The following is a 19,552-nucleotide window of genomic DNA, read 5'->3' as shown; positions in this document are numbered from 1 at the left end:
AATGCGAGAGTCTCGACCTTTGTCAAAGAATTTTATTAACAATTCCACAAACACCAATAAACAATTAATCACCTAGCCTGATTTTAAGGACATGCCGTTGGAGTGAGTATTGGACTTTGAATTGGAGCGAGTAAGGGTATTGGGATTCTTATTACAGCAATTGAGTGTTGATGATCTATCAATAAACGAAAATTGACCGTCGAAAACGAAAAAACTTAGAATTTTCTTAAAGAAAAGGAATACGATTCTTTTGGTATCCTTTTCGTTCTACTAAACACTGGAATCCACAAAACTGCTGTAAAATCCCTCCTTTGGCCCGGTCGATCCTCCGTCAGTGCTCACCAATGTCGATATGCACGTTGCAGTTTCTAACAAATGGCAGGACGTGACACGGTATTTAAACTTTCGCTCAGCAACTGAAATCTATTTAACGAACGAAAGCAACAGTTACCATTTAATCGTCTTGCTAGTCAACACACAGAAAACTGTGAAATGAGCGTTGCCAGCTCGGATAGAGTGAGCTCCGCCTCATGGTTTCTGTGTGCGTCCATGGCCTACCACTGCAGTCGGTAGGTCCACAGCGAGAGAAGGCAGCAGGCGAACACCTCTGTCAGACATCGGGCCGGCCTGTCTAGGGCCGTACTAGTGCCCTATATAGTTAGGTCAATACTTCGGCATACATTACGCGCGCGGGGTCAGTGGTCCGAGCTGAGGACACGAGCTTGCTCGCGCTGGTCAGTCTGCGAGCCCGAGCGTGTATTGATTACATGCTTTCATAGGGCAGGGCAAGAAGACAAGATAATAGGCTGTCCATTAACTACCATACACATGTACACATATATACACATACTTTCCCCTTACAAATGTTGTCATTGTTATGAATACCTATGTATATAAATATTTAATGAAAACACGTGTGTTAGACTGAGAAAATAAGTTTCCCGTTTCAACAAGAGGGATAATCTTATATCCGCCTTCGCGAACCCTGCCTGGCCTTGGCTTCGGCAGACAACTGTTACGTACACGATCATGAGCTAATGTCCATACGCTATAGTAAAACCTTTCACCCCTACAGGAAATGGACTGGGCCGGTCGGCGGGGTCAGCCAACTGCAACACACATTGGGGCCACCACGCATCACTTGACCACGAGCCTTTCGGGGCGTTCAGCAGCAGACGGCTCTTAGCTGGCGCGTTTAGTTTTTTACTATCAGAGAATCGCAGCTCGCCAAGTCACCGGGGCTAGACTCGGGAGATAGAAGTAACACCAAGCAAGAGGAGTCGCCCTTAGTATTTCAGTGATCCACATGTTTCAGCGCGGACATTGGCCAAACATTTACTGTTACACATGTGCTGAGTGACACAATTCCTAGAATGACCAGTCTTCGCTAACAGCTAGCCGTGTCGCCAAGCACTCCGATTTAGTGGCAGCGGTCAATATACCGTGGCTCAACGGGAGTTATTTATAGGACTCAGGACAGCGGTCAGCAAGCCCCTCCCACCCAATAAGCTTGGGTCACCTTAGATGAACCCATTCCGGTAGCCGAGTAGACGGCTCGCGACTTGACGGAAGGACTGAAGGAAGAAGCTAGACAGGGAGAAATACGGCAGGTGCGGGAAATTGTTACCCATGATTCAGCTGGAAAGGCCGCCATCTTTGTTGATACTCTTTGTCCAGATGTAAAGCGACAAGTTCACGATTTTAATGTTGAGGCCATGTCACGGCGAAAACAGGGCCGACCACAGCAGCGGAAAGCCACGGACACATGTGAGTTTCATGTCACTCTTTTATTTCATTGATTTCACCCGATCTGAGAGCTGTCACCCCCGATCGGGCGTAGCGTCAGCGGACCAGTGACTGGTCAGGGGGCCACGGCCGACCATATACTCGCTTTAGGCCTTTGTCGGGGAGATCATGTTGCGCCATAGGGGAGGGGTATCACATATATTACGAAAGTTGGCAAACTTCTTATACAAATCCTGTCAAGTTGGCCATTGTTTTCAAGCGGTCATTTACAGGGTCGCGGGTGGCAGTAGCCAACACTTTGGCGCTAAATTTATCATAGAGTCTACTGGGATTTTGACATAGAAGCTTTGAGGCGAACCGAGTGTATGACGTAATGGACGTGTTTGTAGAGTTATGACATTCGTTAAATCTAACGAATTAGAAAAAGATAGGGAAGTTTATACAGAAATGACACGTGGATTGTCGTAATGTCACAGTAGCAAAGGCATGGTAAGTGGATGACCAGTGTTCAGACGTACCCAGGGTTAATGTCGATGTCTCGTCTCACGGACACTTTCGGCACATGTATGTTTGACCAAACGGAGTACAGGCGCGAGGTTATTATCCACGAAACACTGTCTCTCTCACTCTGCTTCCTCAGGACTTGTGTATCTGATCTGATGTATCCAGCTAGTTCCGCTGAGATACAACACGTGATAGCAACTTCAATACAGTACGTCAATCAAGTTGCGCCGACTCCGGCACAAGAACAATACAGAGGAATATTGATATAACTGAGGTGTATTGCTGTTACTCTGTATGAAAATAGCTTTGTGGAGAGAACTTACCTACATGGTTCAGAAATATGATAGAATGAAGGGACAAGACATTGTTTTTGAGTCGATAGAAGTGTCTTGTATTGTTTGGAAAGTCTATTATGATACTGAGCACTGGGATTACATGGTCGGAAGAGGTATTGTCCTTAGACATTTATTTGCACAATGTTGTATTTAGTGTTATTTCTCACTGTCTGTTTGTACTATTTATTTTGTTACACTGCTTTAAATCTCTCAACAATGTGTAACAGTTCAACAATCAACAGTTTGATACGACTGGTAGTGCCTTGAAAAAACTGTTTTGTGGATGGTTGTTTAATCAAGAAGGTTTTTGTGACGCTCAAAACAGTTTAACTTTGTAGAATTTTTTATTATTTAGAATAGAAAATGTTCAATGTTGTTGATCAGTTTTTAATGATTTTGTTTATTTATAATTTTTCTTTGCTTTTGGGTTATTTTTTCTTTTAGTAATTTTGTTTCATAGCTTTCAATTTGGATGTTTTATGTCATTTATTTTTGTATGAATTCTTTTAGAAATGGAAAGGATTCTTTTCAAAGATATTTGCTATAATGGACATATGTGGAAAATCAGTTTACAGTAAATGTTTATGTACCAACAGTAAGTATTGGTATACGTCTACCTCACAGCAGTAGCCAAGAGCTAAGCATACACAACAAAAGCTACATTAGTATAAACAGATTAAGTCGGGAGGTGGTGAACAGTTTAACACAACAGTCTATATTGCGAACATAACATTATGCAATCAAGTACTGATCCACTGGGATCTGGAATTACTGATTAACGAGCTGTGAAGGCCACATAATTAGTTTAAATTGGATTAGCCAGAGCAATTAGCATGGGGATTAATTAATGCTGCCAGCAGTGTTACTGGTCACACCCTTGAATGTTCTAGCTGTAAATGGCCAGTTGTCTGGGTGAGCTTGATACTAAAATAGGGGTTGACAGTCAATGTGTTGTATGAATCACAAAGTCTTAGCAGTGACTTATGACTTCACTGTTCCCCCAGGGTGTTTGTACCTCTGACTTTAAGCACTTGTCCAGTCACCAAAACTGTCTAAGATCTCTAGCCTGTATAGTTCTCAGCAAACTGTATATGATTTTAATAGATATTCATTACTGATTTGTATTTTTAGTTGTTTATAATAACTAACATTGGTAAGATTTGAAAACAAATAACAGGTTAGAGTTAGTTTTATTCTTTGTTAAAAATTACAGAAAATGTTCATTCTGAAATATTAATGTGTTAAATTTGTTTCATGAAAGATTATCTTGCATTTTGATATTTAATGGCTGAGAGACTTATCAGTCTCTGCTTGCATGGCTTTGTGGTTCTTGACCTATAAGGGAAGTCACAGGAGATTAAGTATCAGAGAGATGTTTTTCTCAACTGTAATAGTCAGCACATCGTTTATTTGTTTTGTCAGGGTAGTTAAGACATGAAAGGTTAATGATTCCCAATATGAACCCTGAAATTAAATGATTCTTTATGTCATGTGTGTTCTACACAACATGGTAGCAACTAATGCACATACACTATTGTTAGTGATTTATTATAAGTTTCCATGAAGGAATTATTTTGTTTTTTGTTTGAAAGTGAGACCTGAGTGGCTGCTGCAGCTTCTGTTTTAAATGTTTTTTTGCAACATGAGGAAGTGTAGTGTGACCTATGTGTGCCCTCAGGGCATCACTTCCCTGATTTAAACCAAATATTTATATTTAAATATGGAATTAACATGGAAATAATTATGGAGTTATAAAATGAATTTTCAATTAAGAAAAATCATGTGAAGTAAATGTACGAGTCTATGAAAACAGGTGCTCGTCCTGTACTTAAAACCATAGTGAAGTTTTAAAATGTCTTTCTTTCAGTGAACTCAACTTTTTATGACCAGTAACATCTAACCTTAACCGCTTGAATTCAAGGAAAGCTATATGTAAATCTGGCCATAAAGACATCATAAAAAATAATGAAACACCAAGAATTGGGGAAAATGCCAATTGTGTTCAATAGAGTAATTTCCCAGGCTTTGAATATTGATTTTTTTTTTAAAAATCATTTGGACCAATTGTGAAACGAAATGATTCCATTTGATTTGTTAGTTGATTAGGATATTCACATGAGTTGAGAATATTAATATTTTCTGTTTTAATGTAAAAAAGTGATGGAAAAGGTCATGTGGTAAGAAAGAGAGCAGTGATGACCAGCTGATCTTGTAATGAAGACAGAAAGATTTTCTGTGCTTATTACATGGTTCAGACACTTTATAGATTCTCAGCAAGACAAAAACTGGCATTATTTTTTAAAAGATGAACACATTTTGTTTGTGTTTTTGAAAGTGTTTTCAGGACTGACAGTCGTGAGGAAAAAATGCTCTGTGCTATGAATGATGGAGTGGTCAGATTGTGTTTCATGAGTTTGGTCCATGAATGCAAAATTCTTAACCAGAAAGTTAAAGGAAAGAATGGAGCTGATAACATTTTATCCAGACATTCTGAGAAGCCAAGAGGTGAAAAAAAACCCCAAAAACAGAGCTGAAAGTTGAAAAATGACACAGAAGGAGTAAGATAGGAAACATGTGAAAAGTTCATGTTTTATATTTTCAGAACTGATAGTTTGAAAGAGATTTACTGATTATGTCAGTATGAAATGTAATTGACTCAGTAAGAAAATCATGTATTTGTTTTATTTGACCTTGCAATATTTATTCTGTTAAAAACTGAATGTCAACTGATATGATTTATAAATAACTTTTTTATGACCAGGAATATATTCAGAACATTACTTATATATGTCCTGTTAATCATTTGTCTATCAATAAGTGCAATAGATACAGTTAATCACATGTTGAAAATTAGTACTGGTCTGTCTACAAAGATTGACAGTCTAACTCGTCACTTTCTTTTTGGTCCAGTGTTGTAAATCATGTCAATACTTCTTGTTCAAGAAAAGGTATGGCAATTGTTTTATATTTCAAAAACAAAAAAATAAATAAAATAAATGCTTCTTTCAGAATCTGAACAAACAGTTTGTTTTAATTCCATGAAATTATTAACTTTTTTATTTCATAAAAAGTGGAGAGGAAAGGAATAATGTGTATTTCAGAATCTGAACAGTTTGTTTTAATTCTATAAAAAGTGGAAAAAGTGAAGAATTAATATTCCCCTCAGAATCTGAAGCTTGATATGAATAATGGTGTGAGGTTATCATTTCAGTAAGTGTTCATTGTCATAACAAGACAGTTTTGGTGAAGCTACTTTTTATTCTGGCTTCGTGATTGTCTGGACAGGAACTGGAGTATATTCAACATCAAGACAGACAAGAAGTGAATGTAATTTGTGGGAATGAAGAAAGTCAGTTTACACTTGTCATGTCAATTGTTTTGAGACGCCTGAAATCCTTGAAAGTGTTGTATAAAAATAGAGGAAGGAAGGCACTGGATGCCTCACAACTTACTTTGTGCTTTAAAATTGCATACATACACACATGCACACTCAAGAGTAATTTGTCAAGAAATACGCCTAAAACAGAAAGAAATTCCCAAGAACTGTCATTCTTACTGTGTCCCATCGGTTGATGATGTTGATATTTGACTGCATAGTCCAGTATAGATTTCAGGCACTGGTTATGTATGATTACATATGGTTTCACTAAATGATTGTATTACATGCATCATTTATATGCACATTACATGCTGAAACGTGCTCACTCAAATCTTCTCAAAAAGACTGCATTCATAGTATTGTGTAAATATTTTGCTACTATCACTTTCTCAGTGTAATCAATTTGGTTCCATTGTCAATACACCTATCTCCAATGGCTGGAGTGGGACTGGTATATATAATCTGTGTGGACTCCCCATAAGTAACCAACACTTACCTCCTACATGTGAGTTAGAATTTAAACATCACACCTCAGCCATAATGCAACTGTTTAAGTTGAATCTTCTAGGTTGATACTTGCACAAGATGTACTGCTGTCTGTCATCTGTTGACAAGCCATTGATTGTTCATTACTTGACCCAACTGTCTCTTAAATATGTCATGTTTCTTTTTGTCTAATTCTAAAACAGTCCTTTGACACTCGTGATCTTAGTGTTAGTCTAGGTATCTTGGTAATATTTTATATATTTTTCAATTTTTTTATCAGTGTGACTTAATTATGTATGAAATTTAGCATGATGAGATAAAACTTGAAGATTATGTATTTATGGGATTATCCTTAAGATGCACTTTTGCTGAATAAAAAAGTGTCATATCTTTAGAATCAGTGTCCATGTCATGATTCGATTTACTTGCCAAAAATGAAATGACTACCATCACTCTTAATTTCAATTTGATTTTCAAGAAAAAGTCATTTTTGAACTTCAGGTGGTTGGTTTGAAAGTCCTTTTTTGGAAACAAATGTATTTATGTAATCATCGACAGTGTTGTAAACTTGACTGAAAGCACCTAAATGATTTTGAAGGGACCTGAAGAGGTTTTCATAATCTTCAATGAAAATTTATGTAGGTGGATAATATGGAACAGTGCCATTATTTCCCTGCAAAAATTGATTCACAGAATGGTATTTGTCCAACAGTTACCATGGAGGCATTTGTTTCATGATAAATTCATGGTATTTCTTTGGTATTATCATGGTGCAATAATGGAATAAAAGAAACTACAGTGCCATCTATCATTTATATATCACACAGTTGTATCAAATTTGAAAAATGGCTGTCATTTTCAATCTTCATCTTGGACTTTATCCTCAGGGTCATGTAACAGTGTGATCTGAATATGGCAGTTCAGATCACATCATTCTCAAAGGGTAGTTTTGGTCATATGTCTTATGTTATTAATTTTTATAGTTGTTTTCTCTTCCTTTATGAAGCAGGATTTTTTTTCCTTTATGAAGCAGGATTTTTATATGTTTCATTTACTAAAATAAAATTTTTCAAACCTATATATTCTTTTTCAATTTATTTGAAATTTATTCAGAGCTGTAACAGTCCAGCGGTTCAGAATGGAAGACAGCTGCTGATATGCTCCATTGATTAAAAAGTGTGTATCATAATTCAGATGATTGTAAGTTTTTAATTTCTACTGATAAACATTTAATAATATGTGCCTTAAATTTTGAAATAAGGCTCTTAATTTTAAGTGCGTGGTTTTGTAGTTTAAAATTGAAAGGAAAAGGGTCCTTTTTGTTTGTCTAATGTTGTTGCTGAGGGACTGATATTGTTATGAGATTCAAATAGTATGGCCAGAAAGCCAGGATCCCTATAATTGTTTATTTAATGTTTAGTAACATATTTTTCATAGTCATATGATGGTAGAAATCCAATCCCTCACTCATGGTAGGCTATGTACCAGCTTAAGACATCGACACTCATGGTACAAGTGTGTACATACATCCATGACATGATTATCTGAGAGCCAGTTCTAGCCAGTTCTTTGATTTTGACTCAGCTGTCATGGTAGAAGGGTGGACAATGCCAGTTGCCCACTGTCCCAATAATGAACTAGCCTGGCCTATATACTGCCGTGCAACGCTTAATTACCTAGAGGTTTATCTGTAAAGATGAACTTGGTGATGGTACCCTGTTGGACAAGAGCTTCGAGCTGTGCTTTGATATGTGATAATTGTATCAACTTATACACCCAAGGTCTTCTAAATATTTTGCATCACAAGACAAAGAATAGTGTGTGTGATTATAATCAACAGTGTCACAATGCATTCAGTTTAAGATTGATCATGATGATGATGCTTTAATGATACTTATCTTACCTCACACATAAATGTCATTTTCTGATTGGCTGAGCGCTCTTCTGTTATTGTCAATGTACCATGCTTACAAGCATGGTACATTGCATTTTTTCCCTGTTGCCAGTAGCAACTCATTCGGTACTTCATGGTAGTTACTTTTTCATCTCAAATAATATTGGATAAGGCATGATGCATGGAAAATATTGATGTTTTGTGAATGGAAATTAATCGAAGGGAGATAACTCTGAATCTGTTTTTTCGTGTGTCATCCGCAAAATCTAGCAGTGGCTGCAAAAACATTGGACTCTCTCTCCAATTATAAATATTGACAAAATGTTCAAATGTAGTCCCTGTGTATGTTAAGAAGGGGAATTACATCGTGGCAACTTTACTAAGACAATACCTATGTGGGAAAAAACAGGAAGATGCAAGATTCGAATCACTTGATTGTCACAGGTTAACTGAAGTGTACAAGATGATACCCATGCTTCTAACAGTTGAAAAATCAATATTGAGGTGTTCAGTAAGATAAATACATTGTTCACTGGTCCATGGGGACCATGGCTCAAGGTACCCTCGATATTTGTTTACGTTCTCCTTGCCCTTTGGGCTCAAGGAACATTAACAAACATTGAGGGTACCTCAACCCATGCTCCCCTCCTGACCAGTGAACAAGTTATATTATACTGCTGAATGCATCATATTACAGAAACCAAAATATAATTAAATACCAGTTAATAATATACCCTTTTAACTACCGTCATCCCACAATAAATAAATCACTAGATATTTAAAATATAATGGATAAGTTTACACTTACCTGTCAAAGGCTTTGAAATTTCAATATGGCCACCAGGTAGACATCTTTGATATATAAAGAATGTTACATCTGCTTCAAGACATGAAGGGCAATAAGTCTGAAAGTTTGTGGGTGAATTGTCATGAAATGTAGTTCCAAGGTGGTCAAAGGTTTCTTATCAGGAATACAATAAAACTGCCAAACTGAGATATTAGTTTGTATGGGTTTTTTTTCAGGATGAGAACTTGTTGAAATCACTGATCTTAGTCTTTAATCCTTGTCCTCATTTTAGAAAAACTAATCTCTATATCCAGTCACAACATCAAGACAGTAAATATTGTTATTTTCTTTTGGCATTCTGTAGTATTAGCTATTAGTGGTGACGGAACTGATTTATGGAGGTGGAACTAAAGAAAGGCAGAATCTTGAAAGTCATTTTTCGTTTCCTTGACTTGTGGTGTGATGAAATTATATGAAACAGGGTGTGTTTGTAGGGAGGCAGTCAGTGAACAACTGCTAATTAATTTATGACATCCTTGTTGTGTACTCATGATAGTATGGGATGTCTGTGATGGGGTTGAGTCTTACATGTTATCTCATTGTGATGATGCAGATTATTTTAGATGCATTGAACCCTTTCGTACTCACACATTCTTGATTGCTGAAAGTTTATAAATAATAACTGGTCTGACTGGAAATTGAGTGACTTCACTAACAGTGTCTGTTGTCCTCAACTACTTGTGGCTGGATGGTGGACCTTTGTAACATCATGCCTAATCAGGATATAGGATTTAAATATTTGTTCTCATGGATTGTGGAGTTATTTTGGAAAAATGCCATTATGTGTTACTTTGAAAAATAATTCATTTTCATGATTATGTTTTTTAAAAAGAGAACATCTTTGTAACACAGATATATAAAATGGAAAACATGCCACTACACTGGTGTCTGGAAATGTAGACAGTGAAATTAGGTGAATGACGATTGTTGGTCTTCAATAGCATACATTAATCGCCTATGAAATATACATTAGACATAATTGATGCTTTTTGCATAATTTGGTCCAGAATGTTAATTTCTACCTTCATTATTGTCTGGGCCGTCCATGGTCTAGCCTTTATGCAACTTTGATAATTAAGAAAGAACTTGTAGGACAGCTTTGATCCAAGACTGGGATGTTCCATGTTGCTCTACTGACCCGCGTCACTGCTGACATTATACCACTGCGGCCAGACATTCACCAGTTGGTCACAGACCTTTACAGCAGTTCAACATGTATGTCTGGATTATTAATATGACTCCAAAATAAAGAGGGACTTCAAATTAGACTGTGACCCCTTTCATTCTGCAGACCATGTTATTATCTCAAAATTATGCTATATATTATCAGGTCACGACTCAGATAGTGGTCTACAGGTCTGCTAGTCTGGGACTTTTAACAAAGAGTATATTTGGTAAATGGAAAAAACTATCTGTAAATGATACGAAGATCATACACAATTTCTGTGGTGCATATCTGCTATGTTTTTAAAATTATGTCCTACCATATCATGCATAATTTCTATCTGTACATACATCGATACAGTTGGCATCTGGAGCCCAGGGACTAGATTTTCGAGTCTCTCTTAGCACTAAGATAGCAGTAAGTTAATGTTAGTGTATGGCACTTCGGGCTGAGAAAGCTTCAAAAACACAGCCCTTGCTTTAACTTGTGTTGTATATACACCATGAAAAGGAGTAGGGAATATTGGATATACAAGATTGATAAAGTTCACATGATGAAGGTAAGGAGGAAACAGATGAAGTGAAACTAAGGGAAAAGTGACAGTTTATTCCATTTCTTTGGAAATGTTTCATCTGTATGGATATATATTACTTTTTCTCATATTGCACTGGCATTGGTGAGATATGCACACAAAATGGAATATCCCCTACCTTTTTAAATGGTATATTGTAAAATTTGAGTTAGCAATGGTTTTGGAATGACTTCAATCCAACTGTGGAGAATGTCTTTTGGCCCAAAGTTAGCCCCCTTTATGAATGTTCTTCAGAAGTGTCTGTGTCTATATATCAGTATTTGACCCCATGTTACATGAAGTCAGTTGAGTCAATATCCCACATCAGCAAATGTGTTTTGTTCTCCATCATCAAGAAACATAGTTACAGTTCCCAACCATAGTTAAAGCTCCATTCCCATGTCAGTTGTATGATCTGTAGACATGTTTTAGGTGGAAACAGTTATGTAAGCATGTGTACATGGATCTGATTATTGTGATGGATGCATGAGTTAGGTAATGTTTGTTACAGTGGCAAAATGAAAATAAATAACTCTGGATCAGAAAATACAACAATTATATATCAGTATTTGTTATTAGGAACGTAAGTTAAGCATTCCTCTCAAAACAATAATTATGAATTTGAAGAACTGAGTTAATAAATGACTCTGTATCAGAGAAGTTAGCAATTACAAAATCTTAGAACAGAAGAGAAGCATTTAAATAAAAAATATATTGTTACGAATTTGAAGAATCAAGTTAAAACAATACATCGGCAAGCCCTAAAGACTCATGGAAGATCTTGATTTTTTACCATTTCCAGCAATTGCTATGGTGATTGTTGCAATAGGCAGTAGACTCAAGCTGAATCTAATATTTGTTTCATGTACATATGATGTGTCATGTTGACATCCTGCTGGTATTCAGATCGAGACAACAGTGCCATTCGAGGTTCCAAGCAGACCGACATACAGTTCCTGATTTTCATGTTTTTCTTCTTAACATCAAAGTATTTGCAAAAGATACACAGATGCTCTATTTCAATGCATCCAAACATGGAGCAGTGCTTTGTTTTACAATCAAGATTTATTGATCTGTCTCGGAGCTATGAACTTCATCAAACTATATTAAAACATAGAAAATGTTTAACTTCCTTGTCAAGATTATATAAATGTTATTTAGGTATCCAGGGTACTGCATTGTTCCACTTTGCAATACAGGATGAGTTGTTCAAAGTCTGCAGAAGTGAAGATAATGTTATAAGGGAATATTTGTGAGTGTAACCATAGTTTCTTTTCTCATGGGTTTAAATCTGTTTTTATAGTTTCTGTCAGAAATAAGTAATATCTTTTACTGTCAGCTGTCCTGTCCATCCTCTCAGAGATGATCCCACCAATCAGACTTTAAGCAACTGTTAAGGTAGGTTCGCCCTTTCTTTTGTCCACAGAGAGTGAAAAATAAGGACCCATAATTATCAAAGTGTCACCACAACGTATGGAAACAAAGGACGCTGGACCATTCATACACAGCTACTTACAGATACCTCATATTGTCTAATTGATGAATATTGCAATGAATTTTGAAAGGGAAAAACACTTTTTACTTGAATAGTTAATTGAAGAGAAAATTTCATGAAATATATCTGAAGGAATTTTCCTGTTAAACTTTCTGTTACTTTACTTTAATCCCCCCCTCCCCCATATTATGGCTCTATTTGAAGCCATCATTCTACTCAGAACACTAAACAAAACTCTGAGTATGTGAAGTCATTTCACTGACTGACAAGAATAAATATTCAGTTAACTGCATCCCAGGCTCTATAGGTGATACAAGAGATAGGTGAGAGGCCTTGCTGCTCTGATAATTCATGCAGTGTCTGTGTTCTATGTTTGCACTTGACATGGTTTATTATGGAGGTATAAACACACAATTTACATCTGAGCTTGCAGCAGGGGAAGCTTGTGTCAAAGCTATCTGCAAGCTTGTAAATACAATTTACATATTTATATAGTAGTTGGATTTTAAGACCAGGAAAGGAAATATGTCTTTGGCATGTCCAACCAATTTATATCACTTGAGGAGTTGGCCCTTCTGGCTTTGCCTTTAAACAGTGATGTTGTAGCCTTGAAACAGTGATGACGTAGATTGAAATAGAGGTGCTGTAGCTTTGAAACAGGGCTTGTTGTGACAAAGGAATGTTGTAATCTTAAAACAGGGATGTTGTAGCCATGAAACAGGCATGATCCAGCTTCGAAACCGGGATATTATTGTTGAAAAGCTGATGTCATAGTTATTACTGTGAAGTAAAAGTTTCCTGAAAGTTTTCTATTTCCCATGTGTAAACCTGTAAAATCAACTATAATTCAGCATGGTATGATGGTCAAGAAGAGACAACAGTTTGGCCTTTACTTTGATTAGGAAATAGGACTAGTATTCATATTCAGTCAGTCTTTTCCGGTGTGAATTTTATGGTGTTTGACATGGTCAAGATAGTTGTGTAACTTAAAAACAATGCATACAGCAGATGTAAAAGTTCAATAACCACAGTGTTTTGTAAGATGAGAAATGTTATTGTGAAAGTTTTTTATTGTTCATGTTCCTGACTTTCAAGCAAGGAGTTGACCGTTTGTACAAGTTGTTTGCCTGTTTTTCAGTATGGGAAGGAGCTATTCAGTGTACATAGATTCCACATGAAATGTAATCCTCTGTTGATTGTTTACCAGCAAGAAGTAAAACTGTTCTGAAACAAATGGACATAAGACACCGAAAAAGTGCGAAAACTGCAAGTTATCTTATCCCATGAATTGTTTATCGTGAAGAATTTCATGAGAATTTATTGTTGGCTACTCAGCGCTGCTCCAAACATAATCAACTTACGTATTGTCTCCAGTGGCCCATATGAATAGGTTTTCCTGGGAAAGTATTTACTGTAAATGACTATTGTATTTGAACAGATGACATTACCATCTATTGAAAAGTAGTTGTAAAGCAGCTATAATCTGCAGTCAATAGATCCTTTTTCCCTTTTAATGATCCATCTTTGTTTGCTCTCATGACTAATCCAATGTATCTAATTATCTCTATTTTTAGAAGTTGTTTTTAATTACATAATGTATTGACCTGTCTCTATTTGCACAGTGAGCGAGGCATTTGGAGAGATAATATATAGGTCGGAGGTGAGCTTGGAGGCCCTGTTACCCTGCTTGCTGGCCAGGAGACTTGATGTCAGATAGGCAGTTTGTTGGCTGTGGTGCATCCTTGTTGGTGCGACTTCTGGTACAAGCAAGTTCACAGCTGTTTAAGAGGGAATTGAATAGGAGCAAGCAGCTGTCTGCTTGAAAGTATGGCCGGTTGGCCGGTGGGCTGTCTCGTTTGTCTGCGAGTTTGTGGCTGGCTGGCTGTCCTTTTGCATTGCCCGGGCAATTGCCGTAAGGTTGTGTTGATACAGCCACATATTATCCCACACTGGCCCTCTGTCTGCTTCCTGCATTGGCTAACAGCCTTGTGTGAAGGGGCATCCTTTCAATATTACCCACGATGACATAACCGCCCTTGCCACAAAATGGCCAGTTGTTGGGGTATTTGTTGACCTGACGCAAGGGCCAAGCCCGTTGCCTAAGACTGGACATACCAGTTGACTGGGTAGAGAATGAGTCACTGCCCCTTGACAGCTGGTGAAGTGGGGAGGCTCCCCCCCTCCCCTCGTCCTCTTCCCCCCCCCCATTCAGTAATGAATGCCTTCTGTGCGTCCTGATAGATAGACAGGCCAGCCAGCCAGCTACCTCCACACAACCAGCGCTTGGGCAAGTTTATGCGAGGTTGTGTAATTTTAGATAAGCAAGGTCAGGTGAGGTGACCCAGGTTGTCCTGAGATGATCCTGTTCCCAGGTCTGCGTTGGCCACCACTTGGCTGGCCATTGTCAGGTCTCCCTGTCCCTTCTATTAAGTCTTAGTTGCCTAAATTGAGGGCGTCACTCAGGTCTTCAATCATTGAACATATAGGGCACTGTTCACTGAAGTGTTCCCACACAGGACACGCTACACTGCCCGCACAGCAACTTCTTTACAAGTTTCGTCTGGGCCATTTATCCTAGCAACTGCTCATCAGAGGGTATTAACATAGTCTAAGGACCGAGAGGGGGTCATTTGAGGTTTGATAACTAAGGTAGTGATTGAGTACACAAAACGCTGGAATCTGCACCCTGATTGGTCAGTCTAGGTTATTTGCTCAGCATGATACGAAAGTGGCTATTTTTTTTACAAGTTCAAGAAGTTTTTTTCAAGAGGCTTCTTAGCTTGCTGAGTCTTATTATCACATGAGATATTCTTGTCTGTGTCTGACAGAAGCCTGCTTCTGACCCAAAGCAATCGTTGAGAATGTGACTGGCCATTCCAAGTAACTATGTAGTCGAGAAATAACCACAGCTGTATTCTCCAGTTGTCCAACATTTGTGCAGCGAGTGAAAAAAGACTAACTAATTGTGTGGGGAATAGATGTACTGCATAGCGATTTTCTCTGTCTCGCTATAACACGGGTGTTGGTAAAAGCCATAACATTTGACCCTGTTGCATATGAGTGGGCTGGGTGAATATGGCTCATTTGTGGCACATTGTCACCCTAGCCTTGAGAATAGGGAGATGTAAACAAGGATGTCTATATCATGGCAGGCCGCCACCCCACATTACATCGAGGCGTCAGTGGGCACCTTGCCACCTAGGTCACTGCCTGGCCATCAGAGGGAGGTTGGAGTTACCACTGCCACAACTGCTTGCTCGCTCCTGCGCATGCGAGGGCGCAGATCACTTGCGCTGCCCGTTGTGATTCTGCCTGCCGCCACAGTCATAAATGGTCGTGACATGCTCGCTTTGCATGTTGCACACTTGGACTGTACATAGCCACCATGCTGCATTACGAACTACTGGCAACAGCTACAAAGAAAGTGATAGCCTCTCGGCTATCTGTTCAAACAGAGGAACCACATTTATCTGGAGCTCATTTGCACATGGTTTATCTATTTACTGTTTGTTGACTGGAGAGGGCAAAGAATAATACAGGAATTGATTACAGGAGCTTTGTCGCCATTTCAGTTACAAGAGAAAATTGATAGAAAATTGAAAAATTTGACTTTCAAGCCAGTGTAAAGGTTTTTCGTTTAACAGCATACACAAGTAATAAGGTTAGAATTAAGTGTCTAAATGAAAATAATATCACCATGGACTTTTGGATACGAAGTAATTGTTGGTTTCGAATTTCAGCAGATGATGTTTTTCAGTTTAAATCTCAATGTGTGAAGACACAATTCATCTCAAGTTGTTTTCACATATTTTGATTCCATGGCAACATGTCAACCAATGTTGTGAGTTGTCTATTTATGAATAATTAATTTAAGTTAATTGTTAAATTACCACAACCAAGAAACAACAAATTTGTTTTTTATATTAGATTGCAAGATTATTCCAAAATGAGGTTTGGGGATTGTTGAGGGATGTTCTATGATCCATGTTGTTTCCTTGTAACAATTAAATGAAAAAGTTTTTGTTGTTGATTGATTGTAATGAAAAATATTTGTTTCAATAAAAGTAGATTTTAATTTTTTGCAGGAAATCTTTTGTAATCCCAAAATGTTTATATCCGTAATATTTAAAGAAAAATTTTCTGTAATAAGATGAAGAGTTAAAGTTATCATAAATGTAAAATTTCTGTGAGAGTTTCGTAACTGATTATTTCCGATGATTGATCATTTTGAACAAAGCATTTATTAAGTAATGATAAGCAGTTGGAGACAGGTGACAGCTCTCCGTTTGGTTGAAAACCCACACAGTAAGAGTAGTTTTATGATGCATTTTAGTTGCTTAGCCGAGTTTGTAATAAATGATGTGAAAGATCAATACATGTAAATAATGACATGTAATTAAGATTCACACCATTCTGGTTGACACATTGAGAGTTGAATTGTTGACTTATTATTGTGGAACAAATCATAATCATTGCAAATGTTTTGACTGATTTAAGACTACAATGTAAATTTGCAAAAGTCTTCTGTTAAAGAGGTAATATGTTTAGATAATAAGTTAATAGAACAATCAGCTGTGGGCCAAATTAGTTCAATCATTCAGATAGATGTAACTGGTCATGTGATATCACACAGTAATATTGTTTTGTGTTTTTCAATGTGGCATTTTCAGTTAATTTATTGAAAATTATTTTGTACATGGAAATTCAGTGTCTGTTGTAGGATGCATGATTTGCGCTAATAATGATTGAATTGCCCTTCATAGAAACAATATTGCGTGAACTGTTGCATAGTCATTTTATTCCTACCTACCTTTCAAAAACCGTATGTAAAATGCTTTATATTGACCGGGATTGACATTCTAAATCAGAGTCAGACACAAGTTCGGAGTCAAGTTCAAGCGATAACACGAAAACATAACAGTGTAGCCTCCCTTGATTAAAACAACTACCAGCTCTGAGGATACGAAATTCCAATTGGTTCATTATGAAAATAGATAAAACTTTTCAATAAATTTAATTTGATTAATTAATTAATTGACATTAGACTATAACGTCTAAACATATTGTATATTGTATAGCACCTATAGACACAGTTTCAGCGATCTTTTTAAGAAAATGAGTCTGTTTTAGTTAGTTTCATTTTCCAAATCAATTAATATCATCACTCAAAGTAGTGCAGATGACAAGTGAAGACGAAATTCTTATTTACAATGGTGTGTGGTAATTTGTCATGAATAATGTCGCTCAAAAGAATGAAAATAACTTGTGGCTTTTTTGCACAAAATACCATTGAGAAAGTGACAGCCATGTCTTCCCAGTCTCTGTTATGAGACTTGTGAGTCAAAAGCCAAGCAAAACTCAGAGACTGACCCTGGTCCCTCCAACTCTGAAAAAGCAAAACCATGTGTTTTTCCAGAAAAAAAGATTAAAAGATTGGCCATTATTTTTAAATACAGTAATACTTGTATTCCCCCTACTTTTCCAAATCACCCTTCCTCCTTATGTGAGAGGGGATAAATCCCCCCCTCTAGATTTTCAGTTCTAGAAAAGAGACTGGGAATTTGGTTTTAACTCTTATATTTCCAAGTGTTGAACCAGATTAGTTAACAAGTAGTGTGTTGCTAACGTGGATATTCCATGGTCTTGTGTACTTACAAAAATGTTAGTCTTTCAGTACTGAAGATTCAAATCGTCTGTTGCTGGTTAATGACAGTGGACGGTAAGGCATGAAATAATCCAAAGAAGGGATTGCAACAAAGCCCAATGGTAGAGACTGGGACAGGACAAGTAAAATTTGTTGACAAATACGTTTACTTAAGGTTTACATGAAAAAATTCCAGTTTTACAAGGACAGCAATTAAGCCCAGAGATGAAATATGTTATGCATCTTAACATTTTGATTGCTTGTCATATTTCACCTCTGAAAAGAAACTTCACTGATGTCTGAAATGTTTCCAGAAGCATGGAAACATGATGGCAGACGCAAGTGCACTTTGGACTGGTTATACAAAGAGGTGTGGTTACAGGGATCGAGAGTGGACAGGGTTTGTTGCCGACTTGCAGATCGGACAGAAAAAGGCCAGGAATGTTTGCTTAGCCTTGGATTACATCACCTGAAAGTGTCCATGCGCTAACAGAACAATGACGGTCCTATTTCTGATGACCAGCAGTGCGGCGACACTGGTGTTTAGAGAGCCATGTTTAAATCTTGGTGTAAGTGTTCCGCTTGTGGGGCCGATACCGAGGACCAGTGATGAAAGATATGTCTCAACGGTTTCCGTTTCTTGCCACCTCACTTGGCAAATTTTTGCATCTTTCATCTCCACTTTCTGAGTTGCTGTACGGAAGGTTGCTGAATCTTAGCTTTTTTGTTTTCAAATTAAGGGTTAAACTTGGAACTTGAACTGGTATTTGGAAGGATGGGTGAAGCTGAACGGTATATTGAAATTTGGATGGTTCCATATTTTAAAATTTTTGAAGCTTTTTTTTTAAAGTTTGACCTGAGTAATTGACAAAAATAATCTGTAGTACATTTACAGCATATTTGTTTGGGTTTTTTTAAGGACATGGGTATATGATAATAAGTGTCACACAGTGCCTGTCAGTGTTTGGTGGACTTGAAAGTATTCCTAGTGATAAGAATGTTTTGCTTGATATTTCCTTCAAATAAGAATTTTATGTATTTTTTTTATATAGGAATATACTTTTACAGTTTAAGCTCATCTTCATTCATTGACTCACTGGCTCTTCAGTGGTATTAGGCTGATGGTGACGTTATCATGGATGATATCGACTGGCACAAAGGCATTGCCTTGCTGGAGATGAGGTTCTGTCATGGGGGTAATGTCCCACCTCATGCCACATACCTGAGACTCACATAGCCCCACATTTGGCAAAGTGGCACATGGTAGTTGTTACAGCCTATTTAGCCTGTCAGAGATATCCTTACAGCACTGAGATTACTGACAAAGCTGAGAACATCCAAAGACGTCCTGCACCGTAGGACATATCAAGCAATGAAAACATAAATTGCTTTCTTGCTGCAAATTATGTATGACACTCCAAGACATGTTTGAGAGAAGCTCCAAAAAATATTGGCGCTTTCCATCAGTGCCAGCCCTTTGACCTCA

At 37.4% G+C, this 19,552-nt stretch overlaps 1 protein-coding gene across 1 annotated transcript in view; it reads left to right on the top strand.

The window, feature by feature from the left end:
• Nucleotides 1–1,099: 1,099 nt before the first annotated feature.
• Nucleotides 1,100–19,552, top strand: part of LOC137293427 (B-cell lymphoma/leukemia 11A-like) — a 68,323-nt gene continuing 49,870 nt past the window's right edge. The window contains exon 1 of the mRNA XM_067823958.1: nt 1,100–1,767. Within this exon, the coding sequence (XP_067680059.1) occupies nt 1,716–1,767 (52 nt within the window). The 5' untranslated portion in view covers nt 1,100–1,715. The remainder of the gene's footprint in view (nt 1,768–19,552) is intronic.

Source organism: Haliotis asinina, chromosome 8 (assembly GCF_037392515.1).
Source record: "Haliotis asinina isolate JCU_RB_2024 chromosome 8, JCU_Hal_asi_v2, whole genome shotgun sequence".
NCBI lineage: Eukaryota > Metazoa > Mollusca > Gastropoda > Lepetellida > Haliotidae > Haliotis > Haliotis asinina.
This window is presented reverse-complemented; position numbering and strand designations above follow the sequence as displayed.